Source organism: Sinocyclocheilus anshuiensis, unplaced genomic scaffold (assembly GCF_001515605.1).
Source record: "Sinocyclocheilus anshuiensis isolate Anshui unplaced genomic scaffold, SAMN03320099.WGS_v1.1 scaffold799, whole genome shotgun sequence".
In the NCBI taxonomy this organism is placed as follows: domain Eukaryota; kingdom Metazoa; phylum Chordata; class Actinopteri; order Cypriniformes; family Cyprinidae; genus Sinocyclocheilus; species Sinocyclocheilus anshuiensis.
The window spans coordinates 78,375-79,927 of NW_015548231.1; the positions used below are offsets into that span (position 1 = coordinate 78,375).

Genomic DNA, 1,553 nt, shown 5'->3' on the forward strand with positions numbered 1-1,553 from the left:
ATTCCACAGACACAAGAAGCATGGCAGTGTTGGCCTTCCTCTATATGTACCTGTCTGTTTTTGCAGAGTAAGAACACCATTAAACTCTCTGTATCATTTATTAAAACTGCATATATTTGAAAGCTGCATATGAACATTGTTGTAATATGGACTTTTGGCATTTGCTGTTTTGTTCTTGTTTTTCCAGGTCTCTAGCCAGTATCACGGTGTCCGTGTGGTCAGAGTTGCCCACAGGAGCTGGTTTAGGCTCCAGTGCTGCCTATAATGTTTGCCTGTCTGCCGCTCTGCTGTCTGCTAGAGGAAACATATCATATCCTCTTACACCACAGCAGGAGTCAGCCAGGTAACACTTCATTACAATAGATTATAGGGCTTTTATGTAGATAATGTAAGTAAGGATTGTTTCATTTGTTTTTAACTCTCTTTAAAAGTGAGGTACAGACAATTATTATAGGGAGTGCCCTCCTGAAACAACCTGCAGCCTTTTGGTTACCAGCCCGGATTGTTAGCAATAAGGTTACCCCACTTTTGAAACGGCAACACCCCTTCTGATTCAGATGATAGATTAAAGGGATAGTTCACCCAAAAATGAAAATCTAATGTTTATCTGCTTACCCGCAGGGCATTCAAGATGTAGGTGACTTTGTTTCTTCAGTAGAACACAAACGAAGATTTTTAACTCAAACCGTCGCTGTCTTTCAGTCATATAATGGAGGTGAATGGAAATCATGGCTTTGAGAGTCAAAAAAACATACACAAACAAAACCAAATTAAACCCTTCGGCTCGTGACGATACACTGATGTGTAAAGACACGAAACGATCTGTCTGTGCAAGAAACTGAACAGTATTTATATCGTTTTTTACTTCTGATTCACCGATGTCCAAACTGTCCTGAGCGCATTCTCAACAGCCGGCGTGTGACACGTCGTCTTCTTCTTCTTCTTGCTAGTGATGTTACGTTCGTGAAAGAATCGTTCTTTTTGAACAAATCTTTTAGGTGAACGAATCATTCTCGTTCACGTAATCCATCCACTCATATTTCTCGTTCACTGAAATTCCTCCCTCCAGAGCAGCGCGGCGCTATTAGCAGCGCATGTGTGAACCGGGTAGCTCTGTGAACTGTTTCATCCTGTCAAAGAATGACTAAACCTCGAGCCAATAGCCTTCGAGTATGAGATGTGACAGAGCATACGATTTGTTGAATGTAGTGAACGAATACGCCCTTCACTGACCGAGTTTCTTTTGAGTCTGAACGAGAGAGATCTCCTCGTTCATGAAGTGAACGAAATGACCAAACTGGTACATGTTGTTCGTGAACGAGTTGAATGAACTGGTACATCTCGTTCATGAATGAAATGAATGAGAGTGTAACGGGTCAGTCGGCCATTTAGCATGTGAGTCAATCTCGATCAGCAATCAGCAGAAAGCAGATGCAAAGCGCAGTTATAGGTACTGTGCAAATAAACTTGTTTATATATTCATATTTAGCATACAGAACATAACTCAACGTTTAATCCCCGATTTATGAATGTGTAAATGTCTGACCAAACAA

At 41.1% G+C, this 1,553-nt stretch overlaps 1 protein-coding gene across 6 annotated transcripts in view; it reads left to right on the forward strand.

The window, feature by feature from the left end:
* LOC107654617 (mevalonate kinase-like) overlaps nucleotides 1–1,553 on the forward strand; it is a 17,217-nt gene that overhangs the window by 1,165 nt on the left and 14,499 nt on the right. For all 6 annotated transcript variants that reach the window (XR_001630352.1, XR_001630353.1, XM_016441769.1 and 3 more), the window contains exons 3-4: nucleotides 1–67; nucleotides 188–343. The exon at nucleotides 1–67 is cut by the window's left edge. Coding sequence is in view for 4 of the 6 variants with exons in the window: in XM_016441769.1 (XP_016297255.1) it covers nucleotides 1–67; nucleotides 188–343 (223 nt within the window). In the remaining 2 variants the exon portion in view is untranslated. The remainder of the gene's footprint in view (nucleotides 68–187; nucleotides 344–1,553) is intronic.